The 23,088-nt window shown below is 41.3% G+C and overlaps 1 protein-coding gene across 2 annotated transcripts in view; it reads right to left on the bottom strand.

Moving 5' to 3' along the window:
* tnfsf10l (TNF superfamily member 10, like) overlaps window positions 1-22,955 on the bottom strand; it is a 66,455-nt gene extending 43,500 nt beyond the window's left edge. The window contains exons 1-2 of one of the 2 annotated variants that reach the window (XM_035783996.2): window positions 22,704-22,955; window positions 22,348-22,546 (exon numbers count right to left, since the gene is read on the bottom strand). In XM_035783996.2, the coding sequence (XP_035639889.1) occupies window positions 22,348-22,491 (144 nt within the window). In that variant the 5' untranslated portion in view covers window positions 22,492-22,546; window positions 22,704-22,955. Of the gene's footprint in view, window positions 1-22,347 lie in introns of both variants that reach the window. The other variant, XM_035783995.2, reaches the window with a different exon arrangement.
* Window positions 22,956-23,088: the final 133 nt, after the last annotated feature.

Genomic DNA, 23,088 nt, shown 5'->3' with positions numbered 1-23,088 from the left:
CGCCATGTGAGACGCAGAGTAGATGAAAAGATCATCTCCACATATGTGGTTCCCACCGTGAAGCATGGAGGAGGTGTGATGGTGCTTTGCTGGTGACACTGTCTGTGATTAATTTACAATTCAAGGCAAACTTTAGCAGCATGGCTACCGCAGCATTCTGCAGCGATACGCCATCACATTTGGTTTGCGCTTAGTGGGACTCATTTGCTTTTCAACAGGATAATGAACCATCACACATCCAGGCTGTGTAAGGGCTATTTGACCTGGAATGCGATGCATCTACAGGGAGGAGAGAATAGAAAAGACTTAGCGACATAAAGCCATATAAGCAATGCATAGAGTGATATAAAGCATTCAACAGGCAGAAACTTTAGCTCCTCTGTTAAGCCCTGGCTACGCACCTACAGGGAAGGAACAAAGAAAACATATTTTAGGAGAGGTAGTGTAAGTGTTATAAGTGTGACATATGGCATTCATAGGTACTTTGAATGTCACAATCAATGAGAGATTGCGTCGATGATGGCAGACCAACAGCAACATGAGAACAAGATTGTAATAAAGGATAGGTCATTTTATGAATGTTAGTGCTTTCATTATGTCTGGAATGTGTCATCCTTAACAACAGTTTCAATGTCATTCACAGACTGCTTAACTAGCGGTTTGATTCTCCTGGAATGAACTCGAACATACACCCAGATCCCAGATATCTAATAGGCCAATAAACCACCCACTCCTCCAGGGCAGACAGGAAATACTTAAATTTCTCTCCTTTCTTCCTCTCTTTTGGTCTTTCTCTCCATCTGAGACTCAGACTCTTTCTATCCCCCACTCACATCCCTGCAGTTAATTTCTGTATTACGTTTGAGTCTGTGTGTAATTTGTGTGTAATTGAGTGTGTGTGTAATTTGTGGCCAGGGGTACGGAACTGCTCAGCATCACGTTTGGGGGGGGGGTTGTACTATTGACCCTTTAACAAGGCCCAACAGGGGTATGACTGCGGTGTGTGCGCATGCGAGCATACAGTGAGCACTTGGATGATCCAGAAGAAGATTGGGAGAATGTCATATGGTCAGATGAAACCAAAATATAACTTTTTGGTAAAAACTCAACTCGTCGTGTTTGGAGGAAAAAGAATGCTGAGTTGCATCCAAAGAACACCATACCTACTGTGAAGCATGGGGTGGAAACATCATGCTTTGGGGCTGTTTTTCTGCAAAGGGACCAGGACGACTGATCCGTGTAAAGGAAAGAATGAATGGGGCCATGTATCGTGAGATTGAGTGAAAACCTCCTTCCATCAGCAAGGGCATTGAAGATGAAACGTGCCTGGGTCTTTCAGCATGACAATGATCCCAAACACACCGCCCGGGCAACGAAGGAGTGGCTTCGTAAGAAGCATTTCAAGGTCCTGGAGTGGCCTAGCCAGTCTCCAGATCTCAACCCCATAGAAAATCTTTGGAGGGAGTTGAAAGTCCGTGTTGCCCAGCAACAGCCCCAAAACATCACTGCTCTGGAGGAGATCTGCATGGAGGAATGGACCAAAATACCAGCAACAGTGTGTGAAAACCTTGTGAAGACTTACAGAAAACATTTGACCTCTGTCATTGCCAACAAAGGGTATTTAACAAAGTATTGAGAAACTTTTGTTATTGACCAAATACTTACCTTACACCATAATTTGCAAATAAATTCATTAAAAATCCTACAATGTGATTTTCTGGATTTTTTTTCTTCTCATTTTGTCTGTCATAGTTGAAGTGTACCTATGATGAAAATTACAGGCCTATCATCTTTTTAAGTGGGAGAACTTGCACAATTGACTAAATACTTTTTTGCCCCACTGTATATACTGTATCTAAAAGCATAATTGGGAAATAATTGATAAACATTGGTATATTTATGACATTTTGGCCTTTCCAGGACTCCATAATGTTTAATTTGTTTTGATTTCAAGAAACCTTTTTATTTTACATTAATTTGACGCGTACCAAAACAGGGTGTGATCATTCTACAGTGGTCCCTGCAGCATACACTCAAACCACAGTGACTAGAATGTATTAAGAACGTCCAGCTTCAATCGACCCAACAGTCAGCGTTTGAGCTGGCAACACTGTTTTTTTACAAACATTTTGCGCAAACAGTCCTGACAAATGTGACCATTTTATTTTTGGATGCAATGTTCAGACATCCACAGATGTGGCGACAGCATAACACAATCATCCAAACCGTAAAATGCAGGCCACAATAGTCCTAGTGCTAACTGAGGAAAGATTGACTTAACACAAGCGGTCATATTCAACGAACTCTCGGCTGATAGAAACCATAATATTAATTAGACAATAGAAATTACGGGTGAGTTTACCATTGATCAAAATAATTTCATATAACTCTTTCCAAAAATAGAAAGTAATCCGATGGGTAGTTTGTGGACACCGCCATGTTTCATTTGACTGGTCAACCAAAGATAAGATGAGACTAGATGAGTTTGATCTGTTTGCAGTAGGCATGTTGAAGGGGGTGTGTCGTCTACCACTCACTCACTTCCCATCATTCACTTCCGGAAGTTTACTCGAAAGATGAGTGAACCATCCCTCACCTCATTTTGTATAACATCTTTGGTTCGACAGACGTTTACATGACAAACAGAATGCATTGTATAATGTCAACAAACACGGTGCCCCACATACCTGGCATTCCTAGGCCATCCTTAGCATTTGCTCATCATAATCAGTACAACCTTCAAAAAATTATTTTACACACATCATGTGTCCATTACAATATATGGATGAATAGGAATGCATGATTTGTCACCAGAACTTGAAAACGTAAATACATTATGAAAACAGTAAATACAGTTGAAGTCAGAAGTTTACATACACTTAGGTTGAAGTCATTAAAAGTAGTTTTTCAACCACTCCACAAATTTCTTGTTAACAAACTATAGTTTTGGCAAGTTGGTTAGGACATCTACTTTGTGTATGACAAGTAATTTTTCCCCAATATTTTATAGACCGATTATTTCACTTATAATTCACTTTATCACAATTCCAGTGGGTCAGAAGTTTACATACTAATACTAAGTTGACTGTGCCTTTAAACAGCTTGGAAAATTCCAGAACATGATGTCATGGCTTTAGAAGCTTCTGATAGGCAAATTGACATCATTTGAGTCAATTGGAGGTGAACCTGTGGATGTATTTCAAGACCTACCTTCAAACTCAGTGCCTCTTGCTTGACATCATGGGAAAATCAAAAGAAAAAAAAATGTGTAGACCTCCACAAGTCTGGTTCATCCTTGGGCGCAATTTCCAAACGCCTGAAGGTACCATGTTCATCTATACAAACAATAGTACGCATGTATAAACACCATGGGACCACGCAGCCATCATACCGCTCAGGAAGGAGGCGCGTTCTGTCTCCTAGAAGAATGTACTTTGCTGTTGATTTGAACTTTTCACACCAAAGGACCTTGTGAAGATGCTAGTGGAAACAGGTACAAACGTATCTATATCCACAGTAAAACGAGTCCTATATTGACATAAGCTGAAAGTCCGCTCAGCAAGGAAGAAGCTTCTGCTCCAAATTCACCATAAGAAAAGCCAGACTACGGTTTGCAACTGCACATGGAGACAAAGATCGCACTTTTTGGAGAAATGTCCTCTGGTCTGATGAAACAAAAATAGAACTGTTTGGCTATAATGACCATCGTTATGTTATGGAGGAAAAAGGGGAGGCTTGCAAGCCGAAGAACACCATCCCAACCGTGAAGCACAGGGGTGGAAGCATCATGTTGTGGAGGTGCTGTGCTGCAGGAGGGACTGGTGTACATCACAAAATAGATGGCATCATGAGTAGGAAAATTATGTGGATATATTGAAGCAACATCAAGACATCAGTCAGGAAGTTAAAGCTTGGTCGCAAATGGATCTTCCAAATGGACAACGACCCTAAGCATACTTCCAAAGTTGTGGCAAAATGGCTTAAAGACAACAAAGTCAAGGTATTGAAAGCCCTGACCTAAACCCTACAGAACATTTGTGGGAAGAACAGAAAAAGTGCGTGCGAGCAAGGAGTTCTACAAACCTAACTCCCGTTACACCAGCTGTCAGGAGGAATGGGCCAAAATTCACCCAACTTATTGTGTGAAGCTTGTGGAAGGGTACCAGAAACGTTTCACCCAAGTTAAACAATTTAAAGGCAATGATACCAAATACTAATTGAGTGTATGTAAACGTCTGACCCACTGGGAATGTGATGAAAGAAATAAAAGCTGAAATAAACCACTCTACTATTATTCTGACATTCCACATTCTTAAAACAAAGTGATGATCCTAACAGACCTAAGACAGTAAATTTTTATTTGGATTAAATGTCAGGAATTGTGAAAAACGGAGTTTTTAAATGTATTTGGTTAAGGTGTATGTAAACGTCCGACTTCAACTGTATATTATGATCCACACATATATACGGTATGCTACAATCGAACTGACAAGACGATATACAGAAAATAAAGGACTTACTTTGATTGGAATGCACACATGTCCAAAGTTATTATTTGTAAGGACAAAAATGAAGGCAATGCGAGCGCCAGCCAGAAAATGTGCTAAGGGGAAAAAGTTTGTACTAGACTGTGTAAATGTCTGCATACTTGATCTGGGGAAAGACTAGGGTGTTGCTTGCGCTGACATCGAAAAGAGTCAAGCCTCAAACAAATTGTCCACAACAGTGAAATGGGCTACATCTTTTTGAAATAATGGAAATAAAAATATTTTCACCGTATTTCTGTGTTTTCAGATGAGTGCTAATGTGGAAGAGGAGACGAGGAAAATAAGGAAAAGGAAGCCATGTTAGACTTTTGAGATGCACCTTATGTCTGGCTGGACTTCTGACTTTGCATTGTCTTTGTGATATCAGTGAGAGTTGATGTTTTGTGCATGAGTGTGCATGGCATGAAAGAGAACGTAAAAGTGGGCTATTGGTGTCTTTGTAAGCCATCGCCAGATTATTTGATATTAACCTTTTGAAGCTAGGGGGGGGCACTATTTTTATGTTTGGAAAAATAACGTTCCCAAAGTAAACGGCCTATTTCTCAAGGCCAGATGCTAGAATATGCATATAATTGACAGATTAGGATCGAAAACACTCACAAGTTTCCAAAACTGTCAAAATATTGTCTGAGTATAACAGAACTGATATTGTAGGCGAAACCCTGAGGAAAATCTAACCAGGAAGTGCCTTCTATTTTGAAAACTCCATGTTCCATAGCCTGCCTTTGCTCCATTTATAAAGGGATATCAACCAGATTCCTTTTCCTATCGCTTCCTCAAGGTGTCAACAGTCTTTAGACATAGTTTCAGGCTTTTATTTTGAAAAATGAGCGAGAAAGATAACATTGCGTCATTGTATGGCCGGGTACCAGCAGCGTTTTGTTTGGCGCAACAGAGTTTGGGCAGCCATTGCATTTCCCTCTCCTACTGCAAAAGACAGTTGCGGTTGATATATTATCGATTATATATTTTAAAAACAACCTGAGGATTGATTATAAAAAACGTTTGATATGTTTCTGTGGACATTACGGATACTATTTGGAATTTGCCTGCGTTGTCGTGACCGCTCATTCCTGTGGATTTCTGAACATAACGTGCCAAACAAACTGAGGTATTTTGGATATAAAAATAATCTTTATGGAACAAAAGGAACATTTATTGTGTAACTTGGAGTCTCGTGACTGAAAACATCCGAAGATCAAAGGTAAACGATTAATTTGATTGCTTTTCTGATTTTCGTGACCAAGCTACTTAATGCTAGGTGTTCATAATGTTTTGTCGAGCGATCGATAAACTTACACAAACACTTGGATTGCTTTCGCTGTAAAGCATATTTTCAAAATCTGACACGACAGTTGGATTAACAAAATGCTAAAGTGTGTTTTGCTATATTGCACTTGTGATTTAATTAATATAAATATTTCTTGTAATATTATTTGAATGTGGCACTATCCAATTCCCTCCCATTAGAAAAACCCCTATTACAGGATTAATGTCATTACCTCTACTCATAGCCAGGTGGAGGGGTCAGAGAGGACAGGAACACACACAAATCGACAAAGCCCCACAGATCTCAGGAACGCCATCAAGGAAGTAGGGAACAATGTAGTAGTGTTACCTCTGGACACCAAGCACCGGCCATGACCCAGGGAGTGTGTGTGTGTGTGTTCACAACGCAGGATTTTACCAAGTCTTATTAAAGGTGATTATGGAAGAGAAGCCAGCCATGTAACTCAAAGCCGGGCCCAGAGACCTGGATTGTGTGTGTGTGAGGGAGTGGGTCTGTGTGTGTCATGCATGTGTCTATGTTTAAGCGCAACTGTACATTACATTTTGTAAGTGTGTACGTGTGCTTCACACAATCCATGTCTCAATTTTCTGAAGGCTTAAAAATCATTCTTTAATCTCTCTCATCCTCTTCATCGACACTGACTGAAGTGAATTTAAGAACTTACAATAAGGGATCATAGTATTCACCTGACAATAAGGGATCATGGTTTTCACCTGGATTCACCTGATCAGTCTACGTCATGGAAAGAGTTGTACACTCAGTGTATATCTCTCTATTACGATTGGGAATACTTCCAAAATTAAAACCACTTGGAGCTGATTTTCTGGCATTTTTACAGTCATTTATATCCAACGATTAAAAAAAGATATACACTACTATTCAAAAGTTTGGGGTCACTTAGAAATGTCCTTGTTTTTTAAAGAAAAGTACATTTTTTGTCCATAAAAAACAAACATCAAATTGATCAGAAATACAGTGTAAACATTGTTTAATGTTGTAATCGACTATTGTAGCTGGAAACAGATGATTTTTAAAAATGGAATATGGGCGTAACAGACGCCCATTATCAGCAACCATCACTGCTGTGTTCCAATGGCACATTGTGTTAGCTAATCCAAGTTGATCATTTTAAAAGGATAATTGATCATTACAAAACCCTTTTGCAAGTGAAAACGGTTGTCCTGATTAAAGAAGCAATAAAACTGGCCTATGTATGGAATAGGGTGCCATTTGGGACACAGTCATTGTATAAATCAGAAACAGAATGGTAACCAACCAGCCTAGAGTAATTTTTTCTCTCCCTCCCTGTCTTCTCCCTCCATTCCCCTGGTCCCCTGCTCATGTCCTTGAGAACATTGTTCTTGTTCTTTTAAACGCATGCTGTAATGATTAGCTACGATAACACAATGAAGGGCACACACATTAAGTAGAACAGGTGATTGCAGATTTTCACTCACTTTAAACCAGGGTTAATTTAAAGCGCCAATTTGTAGCTTTTTGGTCGACTTGACCAAATTCACATAGAAGTGTGAGTTACAGATTGGTCATTCTCATTTAAAGCAAGTCTAGGAAGCGGCAGACCTGTTCTATGTGTACTATTTCAATGATTCCCTTGCTGATCTCACGGTCAGTTTGGCGTTGCCACAAATGTTAAGGCCCGCTGCTTCCTGGGTTCCGTCCCAGGGTTCCACTCCACTTCCATCTATGACTCAACGCATTCTACTGTGTCCAAAATCGCTCATGCATCCAAGTGGCTACCACCTTCAAACGCCTAGCGCGTCCAAGACGCTAACGTTGTCGCTAACCTCTGACCTCTCATCTGAACCTCCTGCTAAGGAACACAAGGCCTAGGATCATTTTCATAGAGCAGCCTGAAGCCACTGGACTCTCTGTCATGGAGGAGTGAAAGGGAAAATATGCTTTAGTGAAATGAGGCAAAAGGGGGTAAAGAGAGATTGGGAAGTTAAGTAAAATAGGGAAGAGGTGTGTGAGGGGTTAGGGAAAGGGGAGAGAAGACAGAAGGGAGTGAGAGCAGAGAGAGGAGAAGGAAGAGGTGATAAACAGATTAGGAAAGAGGGCAGAGGACAGCGGAGAGGGGAGTAGAAGGGATAGCGTACAGAAAGGAGAACGAAGAAGGGGGAAAAGGAGGGTAAAGAGAAATAGAGGCCTCAAGTCGGGGAGAGAGAAGAGAATGCGAGAGAGGAGAAAAAGAGGGGAATGTTCTTCCAGTAGCTTTAATTAATAGCTATAGAAATGAGCGTTGACTGTGGGACAGGAGGGCCCAATTTCTACATTTATTTCGCATTGAAGTGTGTCAATCTCAAGGTCAAATCAAATTAAAGGTTACATCTCTCTCTCCCCCTCGTCTCTCCATCCCTGCCCCGTCTTTCCGTCTCCCTCTCACCATTCCCAGTCTATCCATCCCCCAGTCTCTCCCTCTCCCCCCGTCTCTTTCTGTCTCTCGCTCTCCATCCCGTCTCTCTCGGTCTCTCCCCATCACTGTGTCTCTCCCTCCCCCAGTCTCTCCCTTCCACCGTCTCTCTCCCTCCCTGCCCCCAGCAACTCTGTCCCTCGCCCAGTCTCTCTCCCGCCCTCCCCCAGCAACTCAGTCCCACGCCCCTTCTCTCTCTCTCCCGCCCTCCCCCTGCAACTCTGTCCCTCGTCCTGTCTCTCTTGCTCTCCCTCCCCCGTCTCCCTCTCGCTCCCACATCTCCCTCCCGCTCTCCGTCTCTCTCACACTCTCCCTCCCCATCTCTCTCCCCCTCCACCCCCAGTCTCTCTTCCCTGTCTCTCCCACGTCTCTCTCTCCCCCCGCCTCCCTGTCTCTCACCCTCTCCCTTCTCAGTCTCTCTCCCTCCCCCCTGTTTCTCTCGCTCCATCCCACGTCTCTCTCTCTTCCCCATCATCTCTGTCTCTCCCTCCCCCGTGTCGCTCTGTCCCTCCCCGTCTATAGCCATCTCCCTCAGTCTCTCTTCCCCATCGCCGTCTCTCCCTCTCCCCGTGTCTCTGTCCCACCCCATGTCTCTCACTCCCTCAGTCTCCCTCTCACCCACCCATGTCTCTCTCCCCCAGTTTCTCATTCCCTTCACCGTCTCTCTCTCCCTCCAGCTCTCTCTCTACCGCAGTCTTTCTCTGTCTCTTCCCCCCACCTCTCCCTCCCCCAGTCTCTCCCTCCCCCAGTGTCTCTCTCTCTCTCCCTCCCCCAGTCTCTCCCACTCTCCCGAGTGACACAGCGGTCTAAGGCGTAGCATCTCATTGCTAGAGGTGTCACTACTGACCCTGGTTTGATTCCAGGCTGTAACACAACTGGCCGTGATTGGGAGTCCCATAGGGCGGCACACAATTGTCCCAGCATCCCAAATGGTACTTTACTGCCTATAAAGCACACTACTTTTGACCAAGTGGCCATAGGGTGTGCGCGCGAGTGTTTGCGTGTGTGTTTCCGTCTCTGTATATTTGTAGTACACGCTGACATAATCTATAGCAGGGACACTATCCTCTCTTCTTCCCACTCATTTGTTGACTGATTTTGACCTGTTGCTCTCTCTATTTTGCTCTTTACTTCCCTCTCCTCCTTCCTTTTTGCATCTCTCTCCCCCTCCCCCCACTCTCCTATAACCATTCCTGGAAGATCCGTTCTATTTATAACGGACAAAATCTGTATATAAAAAAGGTTTGCTTTATGCAAGTCAGTTGCACAACACTCATTGGCAGGAGAGAATGAATTGAGAGAGAGAGAGGGAAGAAAGAGAGAGGGGTGAGAGAGAGCGAGAAGGGGCGGAAAGATGGATGGAGAGAGAGACAGGAGAAATAGGAAATAAGTGAGGAGGAAAGAGAGAAACAAAGAGATAGTGTGTGTACTTTGGCAGGAGGGAATGTGTGTGAGGTTTATGTTAGTAGCGTTGAGGGAAAATTCATGCATTGTGCTATTAAGATAAACCGCTGTGTCTCTCGTTCTCCAACTCCCTCTCTCTCCTTCTCCCTTTCTGCTGGAACGAGCATAGCCTTGAATCGTCAGTTAGACACTACATTATAAAGGCTTCAGCATGGTATCTCTGTATCAGCATGGTATTGACCTGTCTAGTGTTAACGTTTACTCTGTTTAAATCAATACGCAAAATCAATTACACTACCGGCCTAAAGTTTAAGAACACCTACTCATTCAAGGGTTTTTCTTTATTTGTACTATTTTCTACATTGTAGAATAATAGTTAAGAAATCAAAACTATGAAATAAAAAAAAGTGTTAAATCAAAATATATTTTGAGAGTCTTCAAATTGCAAAGCTGTCATCAAGGCGAAGGTTGGCTTACTATTTGCATTCTCTCAACCAGCTTCATGAGGTAGTCACATTACATTTAAGTCATTTAGCAGACGCTCTTATCCAGAGCGACTTACAAATTGACCTGGAATGCATTTCAAATAACAGGTTTCTTCAAGTGCAGTCTCAAAAACCATCAAGCGCTACGATGAAACTGGCTCTCATGACGACCGCCACAGGAATGGAAGACCCAGAGTTACCTCTGTGAAAGATAAGTACATTAGAGTTAGCAGCCTCAGAAATGGCAGCCCAAATAAATGCTTCATAGAGTTCAAGTAACAGACACATCTCAACATCAACTGTTCAAAGGAGACTGTGTGAATCAGGCCTTCATGGTCGAATTGCTGCAAAGAAACCACTACTAAAGGACACCAATAAGAAGAAGAGACTTGCTTTGGCCAAGAAACATGAGCAATGGACATTAGACCGGTGGAAAGTTGTCCTTGTGAGATGCTGTGTGGGTGAACGGATGATTTCTTGCATTTGTATTTCCCACCGTAAAGCATGGAGGAGGTGTGATGGTGCGGGGGTGCTTTGCAGATTACACGGTCAGTGATTGATTTAGAATTCCATGCACACTTAACCAGCATGGCTACCACAGCATTCTGCAGCGATACGCCATCACACCTGATTTGGGCTTAGTGGAACTATCATTTGGTTTTCCAACAGGACAATGAACTAACACACCTCCATGCTGTGTAAGGGCTATTTTTCCAAGAAGGAGAGTGATGGAGTGCTGCATCAGATGACCTGGCTTCCACAATCCCGACCTCTACCAAATGGAGATGGTTTGGGATGAGTCGGACCACTGAGTGAAGGAAAAGCAGCCAACAAATGCTCAGGATATGTGGGAACGCCTTCAAAACTGTTGGAAAAGCATTCCAGGTGAAGTTGGTTGAGAGAATTCCAGGAGTGTGCAAAGCTGTCATCAAGGCAAAGGGTGGCTATTTGAAGAATCTCAAATATATTTGGATGTGTTTAACCTTTTTGGGATAGGGGGCAGCATTTTCACTTTTGGATGAATAGCGTGTCCAGAGTGAACTGCCTCCTACTCTGTCCCAGATGCTAATATATGCATATTATTAGTAGCATTGGATAGAAAACACTCTGAAGTTTCTAAAAGTGTTTGAATGATGTCTGTGAGTATAACATAACTCATATGGCAGGCTTTCGCCTGAGAAAAATCCAACCAGGAAGTGGGAATTCTGAAGTTTGTAGTTTTTAAAAGCTTGGCCTACTTCAAGGCTTCCACTAAATGTCAACCGTCTTTAGAAACTTGTTTCAGGCTTCTGCTATAAAGGAGGGGGAAATGGGAGCTGAATGAGTCATGGGTCTGGCAGAGTGTCTCAGGCTCGTGAAGCACGGTCCCGACAGAGTTAGCTCTCGTTCCAGGGATTTTCTTCAGACAATGGAATTCTCCGGTTGGAACCTTATTGATGATTTATGTTAAAAACATCATAAAGATTTATTCCATACATCGTTTGACTTGTTTCTACGACCTGTAACGGAACTTTGAGTTTTTGTCTGGACGTAGTGCTAACAACAAGTAGCTATTTGGACATAAATTATGGACTTTATGGATCTTTAAAGAACAAAATCAGTCATTTATTGTCGAACTGCGATTCCTGGGAGTGCATTCTGATGAAGATCAAAGGTAAGTGAATATTTATAATGTTATTTCTAACTTCTGTTGACTCCAACATGGCAGATATTTCTTTGACTGGATTGGGCTCTGAGCGCCGTACTCAGATTATGCTTTTTCCGTCAAGTTTTTTAAAAATCTGACACAGACTTCTCCTTAATGCAATCGCTATCTTTAATTATGGGAATAACAGTTGTATCTTTTATCAATGTTTATTATGAGTATTTCTGCAAAATCACCGGATATTTTGGAATCAAAACATTACTGCACGTAACGCGCCAATGTAAACTGAGATTTTTGGATATAAATATGCACATTATCGAACAAAACATACATATATTGTGTAACATGATGTCCTATGAGTGTCATCTGATGAAGCTCATCAAAGGTTTATATATTTATGCATTTTGTGACTCCTATCTCTGGCTGGTGTTTTTTTTACTTGGCTCTGACCTAACATAATCATACAGTGGGGCAAAAAAGTATTCTTTGGAGGGAGTTGCAAATAAATTCATTAAAAATCCTACAATGTGATTTTCTGGATTTTGTCTGTCATGGTTGAAGTGTACCTATGATAAAAAAAATTACAGGCCTCTCATCTTTCTAAGTGGGAGAACTTGCACAATTGGTGGCTGACTAAATTATTTTTTGCCCCACTGTGTTGTGCTTTCGCTGTAAAGCCTTTTTGAAAATCGGACACGATGGGTAGATTAACAACAAGTTTCTTTCATTCGCTGTATTGGACTTGTTAATGTGTGAAAGTTACATATTTCCCAAAAATATTTTTGAATTTCGTGCACTGCCTTTTCAGCGGAATGTTGTCGAGGGGTTCCGCGAGCGGAAGGTTAACACTTTTTTGGTTACTACATGATTCCATGTGTTATTTCATAGTTTTGATGTCTTCCAATGTAGAAAATAGTAAAGATAAAGAAAAACCCTTGAATGAGTAGGTGTTCTACAACTTGACAAGTGTAGGTTATATCCCTTTCATGCTCACTTGATGAAAACATGAAAGCCCCTGTTGTTCCGGATGACTGTGTGATCTCACTCTCCATTGGATATGAGCAAAACTTTTAAATCATGTTAACACTTGCAAGGCCTCCGGGCTAGATGGAATACAAGGACCGGCCCTTTCACAGAGCATGCAAGGACCAACTGGCAAGTGTCTTCACAGACATTTTCAATCTTTCCTTGTCCCAGTCTATAATCCCAACATGTTTCAAGGTGACCACCATTGTCCCTGTTCCCAAGAACTCCAAGGTAACATGCCTATATCGCCCTGTAGCACACACATTTGTAATTATGAAGTGCTTTTAAAAAACTGGTCATGACACACAACACCACCATCATCTCAGACACCCTGGACCTACACCATTTTTTCATACCGCCCCAACAGACCCACAGATGGTGAAATCTTAATTGTACTTCGCACTGCCCTATCCGACCTGGACATGAGGGAATTAAACTGTCATAAACTGAGGGTATTTGGAAAAAGACACAGGATGGTTATTCAATACCGTCAATTTCAAAACTATTTATTTGAATTTGTTCAATAAATTTGAATATTTGTAGCTACCTTTTAAGCTAATACCTGCAGTCAACTTGTGCAATATGTTAGGAGATGAAGCAGATTGCTGTCACGCCCTGACCTTAGAGAGCCATTTTATTTCTCTATTTCGTGAGGTCAGGATGTGATGTGGGGTGGGAATTCTATGTTTTGTATTTCTTTGTGTTTAGCCGAGTGTGGTTCCCAATCAGAGGCAGCTGTCTATCATTGTCTCTGATTGGGGATCATACTTAGGTAGCCTTTTTCCCACCAATGTTGTGGGATCCTGTTTTTGTACAGCTCTTGTAGCCTACAGAATGGTACATTCATTTTGGTTTCATGTTATTTTGTTGCTGGTTCTCATTTAAATAAATATGATGACCACAAATTACGCTGCGCCTTGGTCTCCTTCAAACAACGAACGTTACAATTGCGTTCTTCATTTCACCAGCCACATTATGAAGCTTACCGGAGTTACCCAGAACAGTTGAGCCTGTCACGCATTTATTTCTAAATAGCACAATGGGAGAAAGCGAGAGCCGGTGAGTCCATAGCTTCTATTTCTTTCAGGGAGTCTCTGTGTGGGTGAGGTGATGAAGTTACAATTGTACGCAATTCACTACAAAATGTTTGCAATCTGATATCTTACAATGGCTTTCTGTCAGAAGTCAAAGAGCTCTGGATGAGTTCTGTAAAGCTGCCATTTTTTTTCTTCCTCTTCCTTCAAAAGCATGCGCCACAACTATGTTAATTTGAACAATTTCTCTAGTTCAGTAGCTACTAGCTATGCTTGTATCACTGTGTGCTTGATTTGCCTGTCTTTGCAATTCGTTTTGTAGGTGACCAAATACTTATTTTACACCATAATTTGCAAATTCATTAAATCCTACAATGTGATTTTCTGGATTTCTCATTTTGTCTCAGTTGAAGTGTACCTACGATAAATTACAGGCCTCATCTTTTTAAGTGGGAGAACTTGCACAATTGGTGGCTGACAATACTTTTGGCCCACTGTATATGTTATTAATAGGGATGCGCAACATATCGGTGAGCATATCAGAATCGGACGATATTAGCTAAAAATGCCAGCATCGGCCCGATGTCTTGTTCGACGCCGATGTGCAAAACTGATGTCAAAGCTGACGTGCATACCTATATAAACGTAAGTAGATTACGTAACAAAACACAGCGCCACACAACAAAAGCAGAAAAATACTAAGCGCACACTACCAAAAGTTCAAGTCGAGCAGTCATAAGTAAGAACATTTCAATGAGACAACTCAAAAGGCAAAATCCATTAATGCCAAGATAATGGAATTCATTGCCCTTGACAATCAAATGCTCTGTCGTGGATTATGTTGGCTTTCGCCGACTGGTCGAGCCCCAGTACACACTATTTTTCAGATGTTGCCCAACCAGAGTTATACACTATTGTTGAAACTCACATCCATGAGCGTCACTTATTAGCTTCACGACTGACATTTGGACCAGCGATGTCAGCCCCATGAGCATTATGAGTCTGGTTCTGGTTCTCATACCGCTGCTGCCATTTCAAAGGCATTTGAGAACATGTTTGAAACTTAAACATGAGCACTCCTAGCTCCATTCGAACAACTGACTCAACTGCATCTTCAGCAGATGGGATACCCTGTCATGGCATCGAAATGCCTGCTCAACAAAATGGCCAACACAGACCGTGGGGTTAAAACAAAAGTACTCGAGGCTGTGAACAAGCTCTCTGAACCTCTTTACTGTGTCGCCACCATGCTCGACGCTAGATACAAGGACCGCTACTTCGATGCAGACAAACTGTGATGTGAAATGTTACATACACAGGTGGACATGGGGATGGGGATATACGTAAATGCCAACCTAAACTTTTCGGTCAGTGTGTGTGTGGTGTGGTGTGTGTGTGTGTGTAACCTTTAACTAGGCAAGGCAGTTAAGAACAAATTCTTATTTACAATGACAGCCCACCCCAGCCAAACCTGGACGACACTGGGCCAATTGTGCGCCGCACTATGGCACTCCCGATCACGGTCAGATGTGACTGTAGTGACGCCTCTTGCACTGAGATGCAGTGCCTTAGACCGCTGTGTGTGTGTGAACTATTTACTGTACTAGAATGCTTAAAATGCCACAAATGTAACAAAAAAAATGGTCATCTGTATAGTTTTTCTTCGGCAAGGAAAATATTATATTGGTATCGGCCAAAAATGTAATATCAGTGCATCACTAGATAATGTTGCATTGATTCAGTCACAATTGCCACAAAGGGGTTGCTAGTGTTAACTAACAGGGAAAACTCTAGAAAGTTAAGAAGTTCAATCTCGTGCTTCTCTCCGTGGGCTGATTGTTCCCACTAAACTGCGCAAGTACTTTGCTCAAGCTTATACAGTTGAAGTAGGAAGATTACATACACCTTAGCCAACTACATTTAAACTCAGCTTCACAATTCCTGATATTTAATCCAAGTAAAAATTCCCTGTCTTAGGTCAGTTAGGATCACCACTTTATTAAGAATGTGTAATGTCAGAATAATAGTAGATTTATTTCAGCTTTTTCTTTCATCACATTCCCAGTGGGTCAGTTTACATACAATCAATTAGTATTTGGTAGCATTGCCTTTAAATTGTTTAACTTGGGTCAAACGTTTCAGGTAACCTTCCACAAGCTCCCCACAAGTTGGGTGAATGTTAGCCCTATCCACCTGACAGCGCTGGTGTAACTGAGTCAGGTTTGTAGGCCTCCTTGCTCGCACACGCTTTTTTTGAATTTTCCATAGGATTGAGGTCAGGGCTTTGATGGCCACTCCAATACCTTGACTTTAAACCATTTTGACGCAACTTTGGAAGTATGCTTGGGGTCGTTGTCCATTTGGAGACCCATTTGCGACCAAGCTTTAACTTCCTGACTGATGTCTTGAGATGTTGCTTCAATATCCACCTAATTTTCCTTACTCATGAAGCCATCTATTTTGTGAAGTGCACCAGTCCTTCCTGCAGCAAAGCACCCCCACAACATGATGCTGCCACCCCCGTGCTTCACGATTGGGATGGTGTTCTTCAGCTTGCAAGCCTCCCCCTTTTTCCTCGAAACATAACAATAGTTATTGTGGACAAACAGTTCTATTTTTGTTTCATCAGACCAGAGGACATTTCTCCAAAAGGTACGCTCTTTGTCCCAAAATGCAGTTGCAAACCGCAGTCTGGCTTTTTTTAATGGCGGTTTTGGAGCAGAGGCTTCTTCCTTGCTGAGCGGCCTTTCAGGTTGTCAATATAGGACTTTTACTGTAGTCTATCAGAAGCTTCTAAAGCCATGACATAATTTTCTGGAATTTTACAAGCTATTTAAAGTCAGTCAACTTAGTGTATGTGCACTTCTGACCCACTGGAATAGTGATTGAGTGAAATCTGTCTAAACAATTGTTGCAACAATTACTTGTGGCATGCACAAAGTAGATGTCCTAACAGACTTGCCAAAACTATAGTTTGTTAACAAGACATTTGTGGAGTGGTTGAAAAACAAGTGTTAATGACGCCAACCTAAGTGTATGTAAACTTCCGACTTCAACCGTATATATAAAACATGTGACCCGTTTTAAGAAGCTAGACCAATGTCGCACGTCACTACTACACAGGAGAGGCATTTGAACGTTCTTTTATTTTTTACATAAATTGGTTTTTGGCAGAATTGCCTTCTGGAATTGCCGTCCTGTGCCTTAATAACAAATGTGTATGCAATCTGTAAATACAAATAAAATTGTTAAATTACGAGCCTAGTTTACAGGAAAAAGCCAGGAACCTTCCCGCTAACTGTGATTGACTGAGATAATGGATGGGCTGGACATGCCAAGAAATGAGTTCAGGTTGGTCTGCAATGTAGCACGCTTGTCTATAACATGTTAAATATATAGTGTTAGCCATGGAGAACTGCAAAAGTGTTGCTACTGCTCTCAACAATATGGCTTCGCTGAAGATCAGTGGGAACAAATTGTGGTCTACTTTCTGCACACGATCAGTGTGACCTGGGATGACTTGACACAACGGCCAAACAAGTTTTAGCTAACTTCAAACCAAATGGAAAAGACACGCTCCCGTGAAGTGTTCATCCATGTATACGGACGGGTAAGACTAACTATTTTCAGATATAAGTTTCTAATTTTGTCAGTCATTTATTGTAAGTTAAAGCGTACTGTTAGCTAGCAAGCAATCTGTGTAGTAATCTTATTTGTATCTCAAACAGCCATTTGCATTGCTAGTTATAGCTTAATGGCTAAGCCTGCTACGCTATGAAACCTGTGATAGAAAAATGACTTACTTACCCGATTTATTTGATTAATGGTTAAAAATTAATACTTAACAAATAGTAAGACATTTCTGTTCTACTAATGCTGTGTTTTTATGGACTCCACTCAAGCTCCCTGTAGCTAATATGGGCGTATGGTCAAGAATGGGTTTCACCAGAGATAATGAGGGATTGTTCTCCTAAACGGTCTCAAAATTATTCTTGCATCTGGGAGACTAAGCCACGTGGAGGTCTGCTCGGCCCAACAGTCAAGAGTGTTGGGTTGCCTAGTCTCATTATTGCAATAATTAAATCGATATTAAATAAAGAATTGTTTGAAGAAATTACAACGTCTCAGTATGAATTTCCACAAAAACCACACACTATTGCAAAGACTATTACCGGCCACAATTGATATGGTGAAAACAATGTGAGGGGAGGCAGAGGCATAGAAATTCTCATCAATACCTTTGTCCGATAACACTGTCAAACTAAGAATTGATGATATAGCGAACAATCAAAAGGAAACTGAGTAACGACTCAACTCCCCACCTTATGCTCTCCAAATGGATGTTAGCTATGAGGGCCAAGATGCACTGACTTTAGTTTGCTACATGTTGGGGGATGCTATTCACAAAGACATATTGTTCTGTCTCTCGATTCCCGAGCAAGAAAAGACACGTTCGCGGTACGCACTGTCGACCACACCTCCTGACTGAGAATTTACCATGCGACATGCATCAAGCACTCAGTGGTGGTGAGATAAGAGAAATTGTCAGACTAATTTGCAATTTTTAGTTTTTATTTTACCTTTATTTTACTAGGCAAGTCAGTTAAGAACACATTCTTATTTTCAATGACTGCCTAGGAACAGTGGGATAACTGCCTGTTCAGGGGCAGAACAACAGATTTGTACCTTGTCAGCTCAGGGATTCGAACTTGCAACCTTCTGATTACTAGTCCAACGCTCTAACCACTAGGCTACCCTGCCACCCCAACTGGATGCCATAACCACACAAGTATATGGTGAATTGAGAATACAATCAGGCGTACAGTTAGAATGTTCTGCCATAACTTGTTTTAATCGCTGTTAATTACATAATTTTCTTTATCGTGGTTGGGCTCGCGGGAAAGTTATTGTATCAAAATGGGGTCCCCTGGGTTAGTGTTAGGTTTAGAATAGAGATTAGGGTAAAGGTTTAAGTTTAGGGTTAAAAAAGGGTTGGGTTAGTAGATACAGCATTTTCAGATTGACTATGAATAGGCAACCTTACGCTGTTATTGGGCTATGTAGCCTATACTCTTCGAAAATATTGTTATTTTGGGGCTCTATATAGAACCCTTTGGCTCTTTGGATGATATTAAAGATCACTTTACTAAAAAAAGGTTGTATATTTATATACCCCATGAGGGCAAAGAACCTTGAGGGTTTTACCCCTACCCCAGAGTGTGATGTGGATTTTTGCAAACAGCTAACAAAAGCTAACCCTTGTTAGACCTTGTTGATATCATGAAATGGCTAGCGGACATCCGACACCTTAACTCTATGGCAGGGGGAGATCGAATTTGTATTTTACAAAATTGTTACCGAGGTCAGAGTGGCAAACAGCAAGGTTCATAAAGAAAGGTTCATACAAACCTGCACTGTTGCAAACTAAATGGTAGCTAGAAGCAAGAGGAAATAATGTGTATAATAAAAACACATGATTTCCTATTGCTTTAAAATAAATACAAATTAAGGGGTTCTATATAGAACCTTTGATCATTTCAAATTAACTGCCCTTCTGATCAAAAACCAACTGCTATTAAAGCATGAAGACTCAAGAGGAAGGTGGTTGAACCTGAAAATATACTATTTCAATTTAAGGAAGACAAAGTTGATTATTTAATTAAAATATATGAAGCCAAAATCATATGATGGGTAAGATAATGTATTAGAATGTGTGCACAATTTGTAAGCTAGCTAGCTAGACGAAAAAGCTAGGCTACTTTAATAAAACACTTTACAAGTTAGCTAACTTACTCTTACAAATAAATATACTTTTTAAATTATGGAATATGAAAAATAGAGCTACAGACCAAGCCTGACATTGGAAATGATCTAATTGTTCATTGTATGAGTATTTCAGTGAGGGGACTATTTTCTTGAAGTCAAAGAACTGTTGCTGACCTCTGAACGTACGTGATGGCCAGTGGGCTGACAGGAGGTATGTATCTAAATAATAATATAATTATGCCATTTATCAGACGCTTTTATCCAAAGCGACTTACAGTCATGTGTGCATACATTCTACGTATGGGTGGTCCCGGGGATCGAACCCACTACCCTGGCGTTACAAGCGCCATGCTCTACCAACTGAGCTACAGAAGGACCACATTTATTAATAAAGTATTATATATGGTATAATAAGTCTTGGTATAATAAGTCTTGGTGATTCAATAGCCTAGTTAATCATGAATTGACTTAACACACCATCTATGTTTTGCTCAGTCTGGCAGTAACTCAACGATCAGAGGATCTCTTTTGGCTGCTGCTGACAACAGCTGCATGCAAATTGTTCTTCTACATCATAATGATATGTTTAAGTAGCATTTCTTCTTCATTTTGGCATACTAATTCATGTTTCTGCTCCTTTCTTCGTATTCTCAGGAACCAGCCAGGCAACCACCCAAAATGTATTGTTCCATAAAGAAGTCAGAGCTGTTACCAAGATTGACATGGGTCATCATTCAAACAAAGGGATTCCGCCCAGGCCACGAGCATACTTCCAAACTATGTTTGCATATAATGAAAATAAAATCTCAAATATACTAGTCTTTTTCCCCATTATTTAACTGTTTATTCTATTATATTCTTAGCTAAAAAAAAATACTATTTATTAGTAGTAGCCTTCATTCATAAATTACACCATACAGGGTTCTAGAGAACCAGTCAAAAGTTTGAACACCTACTCATTCAAGGGTTTCTTTATTTTTACTATTTTCTACATTGTAGAATAGCACATATGAAATCACGTAATAACCAAAAAAGTGTTCAATTCTTTAAAGTTGACACCCTTTGCCTCAGTGACAGCTTTGCACACTCTTGGCATTCTCTCAACCAGCTTCAACTGGAATGCTTTTCCAACAGTCTTGTTGGCTGCCTTTGCTCCACTCTGCAGTCCAACTCATCCCAAACCATCTCAATTGGGTTGAGGTCGGGTGATTGGAGGCCAGGTCATCTGATGCACCACTCCATCACTCCTTCTTGGTTAAATAGCCTTTACAGAGCCTGGAGGTGTGTTGGGCCATTGTCCTGTTGAAAAACAAATTATAGAAACACTAAGCACAAACCAGATGGGATGGCATATCACTGCAGAATGCTGTGATAGCCATGCTGGTTAAGTGTGCCTTGAATTCTAAATAAATCAGACAGTGTCACCAGCAAAGCAACTTGACACCACCTCACCTCCTCCTCCATGCTTCACGGTGAGAACCACATATGCGGAGATCATCCGTTCACCTACTCTGCTTTTCACAAAGACACAGCGGTTGGAACCAAAAAAGTGAAAATGTGGACTCATCAGACGAAAGGACTGATTTCCACCAGTAATGTCCATTGCTCGTTTTTTGGCCCAAGCAAGTCTCTTTCTTATTGGTGTCCTTAAGTAGTGGTTTCTTTGCAGAAATTTGACCATGAAGGCCTGATTCATGCAGTCTCCTCTGAACAGTTGATGTTGAGATGTGTCTGTAACTTGAACTGTGAAGCATTTATTTGGGCTGCAGTTAATTGCCGATTTCTGAGGCTGGTAAACTCTAATGAACTTATCCTCTGCAACAGAGGTAACTTTGGCTCTTCCTTTCCTGTGGCGGTCCTCATGAGATTCAGTTTCATCATAGCGCTTGATGGTGTTTTTGACTGCACTAGAAGAAATGTGGACTCAATCTTTTACCAAATAGGGCTATCTTCATTATACCAACCCTACCACGTCACAGCACAACTGATTGACTCAAACGCATTAAGAAGGAAAGAAATTCCACAAATGAACTTTTAACAAGGCACATCTGTTAATTGAAATGCATTCCACCTCATGAAGCTGGCTGAGAAAATGCCAAGTGTGCAAAGCAGTCAAGGCAAAGGGTGGCTACTTTGAATAATCTAAAATATATTTTGTTTAGCACTTTTTTGGTTTCTACATTATTCCATATGTGTTATTTCATAGTTTTAATGTCTTAACGATTATTCTACATGTAGAAAATTGTATAAAAATACTAATTTTTAAAAATAACCCTTGAATGAGTACGTGTGGCCAAACTTTTGACTGGTACTATTTTTTTTTTGCTCTGAAAACGTGAGGTCTAAATAAAAACACAAATAATGTGTAAGGCTACACCAGGGTTCCACAACTGTTAGATTGTGCATCAATAATCTAACACAAACAACATGGTTGGCCGCTATTGTCAGACAGGCGACATGCCAGTTAACATTTTCAGTCACACGATTTCCTAAAACGTTGTCAAATCGTGCATAAAGTTCGTCCACATCAGTGGTGGAATATCATCAAGCACGTCTCGTCATGAAACTTTATTCACAGTGTTCGTTAAACTCCACTGCTGCACTTTATTCACAACGTGTTCGTTAAACTCCAAAACTGCAGTACTGCTGCGGCCAACCCAACACCCTCCTCTCTCCCTCTTCCTTATCCAATCCACTAAACAAAAAACAATTCCTTACCTGTGATACTGACATATTCAGGTACACGAACAGTCCGGTGGTCGAGGCAATCTGTAGAACGATCACCACAATCACCACCATTGCGATCCACATCTTGGATGGCGCGGCATCGCGACGAGTGTTTGCCGTGGCCGGGACCATCATATACGTTGTGGATTCGTTGCTGACGCTTCTGAAGTAATCCTGCTGCTGCTGAAGGCTGTTCGGCGTGGCCATGGTAGCATTCCCGACACATGTGTATCCGTCAAAAACAACAACGAAGTCAAGGACGGGACGGGTATATTAAATCAATGCCCAGGCTACATGAGCTTGTTTCATACTTTTCGAGTCGGAAAGAGCCCCTTCATTCAATTTACCGTGTGAGGAGGAGAAGGAGGGTAACCACTCCAGTCGTTTATCATATTCCTCGTATTTCTTCCTCTTTGCCCCGACGACTTGAGAGAAAGTTGACTGGGGTAACCACGTTCCAATCCTGCAGACAGAGAGTGTGCGCAGCCTGCCTCCGCTCCAGTTCCTTCAAAACAGAGATGCGTGCGTGGTATTAACCTCTCAGTTACCTCCTGAGAGAGTCCACTGCCACTGCACTGAACAGAATCGGACAAATATTTAGCCAAACTCTAGAAAACTGAGCCTTGATTAAATATTTGAACTTTCCCTTGGCAATCGTCTATTTTATTGTTAGTATGGCTATGGAAATGGGTATTTGAAATTAATGGTACTTTTTTTTTTATCATGAAAAAT

This window comes from Oncorhynchus keta, chromosome 13 (genome assembly GCF_023373465.1).
Source record: "Oncorhynchus keta strain PuntledgeMale-10-30-2019 chromosome 13, Oket_V2, whole genome shotgun sequence".
Classification (NCBI taxonomy): Eukaryota; Metazoa; Chordata; class Actinopteri; order Salmoniformes; family Salmonidae; genus Oncorhynchus; species Oncorhynchus keta.
This window is presented reverse-complemented; position numbering and strand designations above follow the sequence as displayed.